The 2,356-nt window shown below is 46.0% G+C and overlaps 1 protein-coding gene across 1 annotated transcript; it reads right to left on the minus strand.

The window, feature by feature from the left end:
- Nucleotides 1–265: 265 nt before the first annotated feature.
- On the minus strand, nt 266–1,213 carry LOC125935102 (putative olfactory receptor 2W6). The gene has a single exon (XM_049648808.1). The coding sequence runs from the start codon at nt 1,211–1,213 to the stop codon at nt 266–268; it is 948 nt and encodes a 315-aa protein (XP_049504765.1).
- Nucleotides 1,214–2,356: the final 1,143 nt, after the last annotated feature.

Below are 2,356 nucleotides of genomic sequence, written 5' to 3' on the forward strand. Positions count from 1 at the left end.
ATAAACCCCACTAAGCAAAGAGGAAGTAGCATTTTTTTTTCCACCAGCACATTATCTTTTGAGTCTGTCACTTGGAAGGACACAGGGTTCTCTCCATCTACCGGCAAGCAAAGATACAAGTTATTTAGTTTAGGATCCCTGAAAGAGAGAAGACCTTGCTCTGTTCACATTCTAGCATCTGATATGACATCGTGCATTGTTATTGCCCTGGAACAAAGAGTTTTCATGGACAATAAGTATCTCAGGATGAGTGATACCTGCCACATCAGTGCCCTATTGCATCCAACAGGCTGTGGTCTTTCCCAAGAACCTTCCACATGGCTCCCTTCACATCTTTGTTTCTCAGTGTGTAGATGAAAGGATTCAGAGTGGGGGTCACCAGACAGTAGAAGAGGGTTAGGAACTTGCCCTGGTCCTGGCTTGCCACATTCCCAGGCTGCATGTACATGTAGATTATAGTGCTGTAGAAGAGAGACACTACAATCATGTGGGAAGAGCAGGTGTTGAAGGCCTTGTGCCTCCCAGCTGCAGACCGGATCCGCAAAACTGTGGCTATAATATAGCCATAGGAAACCAGTATCATGGCGAGGGGCACCAGGACAATGGGGATGGCCAAGAAGAAAACCAGGCCTTCAACATGCCTAGTGTCCACACAGGAGATGCGGATGATGGCTGGCATCTCACACACAAAGTGGTTGATGTGATGGTGACCACACCGCTTCAAGGACATTGTCAGTGGGGACATGAGGATGGAATTGGCAATCCCAGTGAGCCAGGCACAGGCTGCCAGTCGCAGGCACAGCTGTGGGTGCATGATGGTCATGTAGTGAAGAGGCTTGCAAACAGCCACAAAGCGGTCATAGGCCATGACAGAAAGAAGAATGCATTCAATGCCACCCACAGACAGGAACGCAAAGAGTTGTATGACACAGCCCATATAGGTAATGGTCTTTTGTGGGCCCCAGAGGTTGACCAGCATCTGAGGAATGCTGCTAGAGGTGTAACAGAGATCCAGGAGGGACAGGTTACAGAGGAAGAAGTACATTGGCCTGTGCAGTCGAGGGTCCACCAGGGACAGGAAGATGATAGTCGAGTTGCCCATGACAGCCAGAAAGTAAAACACCATATTAGTGAAAAACAAGACCATCCCCAGCTTTGGCCGGTCAGAGAATCCAAGCAGAATGAAGTTTCTAGAGCTTTCATTTCTTTCCATCACACTTGGCTTGATAAACCTGTTTAGGGAGGCTAACATGTGTTATTACTCATACAGAAAATGAGGCACCACATTTTTTCCCAAGAAAATAGTTTTGTTCCACCTATTTAACTGGGACACTTGCTTGTGCATTGCCTGGAATTATAGGGTGAGGGGCTAAAAATATTTGTCTGTAAAGTGATGGAAGCTGTAACTTTTGCCTCTATATCTTCTAATCTGGTTAAGTGAGATAAGTGGATACATCTTTAAAAAAAAGTCTTCTTTGGAAAGAAGAGTTAAAATTGTGGATCAGCATGGAGACCCTGAGTTGCCTGGTCTGTGAAACATAGGTATATCACTACCAAACCATTTTGAACATCTAGTAAATCGATCTGAGGTTTAATGCAATAATCTGCATAATTTGAGTCACAGAATTTGACAGTTATGTGTGTGAGGAGGTGAACTAAAGGAGGGAAAAGTCACAGAGGGTAAGGTATTGTTTTTGCAGAGACAGGCAGAGAAGGAGAAAAGGGGAGAGTGTGGTGCATTGGGATTGAGTAAGAAAAGCAATCCGCCCTGAAAGTTGCTGAAGAGAAAAAGAAAGAGTGAAAACACTCACTGGGGAGGGAACAAGAAATCAGTTCCCCAAAACAATTGATGGTGAGAAAGGAGACGGTTTCAAAACCACCAGGATTCTATAAACAATGAGGTACAGAATCTGAAGTTCCCAGAGCTCAGTGCCTCGTGGTGCTCTGGCAAGGAAGCAGGGTGAATCTTCAGGAACGGCAGGGACTGAGGGGTCTGTGTGCCACACAGAATTGGTTCACGTGTTTGAAGCATTTTTGATAGAGGCGAAACAGCCTCCCCACCAGCAAAGGTCCCAGCAGACCACAGAAAGCACACGTTTGTTGGTATTAGGACAAAGACACCAAGAGTGCAGGGAAACCTGGTGCCAGCTGTGTATTCTGATTTGCCATAATCTCTGAACTTCTGCCACTGTGCAATTGCATGAATGTTTTCTGTGGCAAGCCAACACTCCGGCCATTGCTCAGTGAGATCCTCCCCGCAGAGAGTCTGTGCAGGTACAAGCTTCAGTGTACCTCTGAAGTGTGAGGTTTTGAAACATACCCATATCTGAGATAAAACTCTGGAGGAAGTTGCCAC

This window comes from Panthera uncia (genome assembly GCF_023721935.1).
Source record: "Panthera uncia isolate 11264 chromosome A1 unlocalized genomic scaffold, Puncia_PCG_1.0 HiC_scaffold_17, whole genome shotgun sequence".
NCBI lineage: Eukaryota > Metazoa > Chordata > Mammalia > Carnivora > Felidae > Panthera > Panthera uncia.

What these genes read in the sequence shown, in the direction of transcription:
- LOC125935102 (XM_049648808.1), bottom strand. Translation starts at nt 1,213, where the DNA reads ATGGAAAGAAATGAAAGCTCTAGAAACTTCATTCTGCTTGGATTCTCT.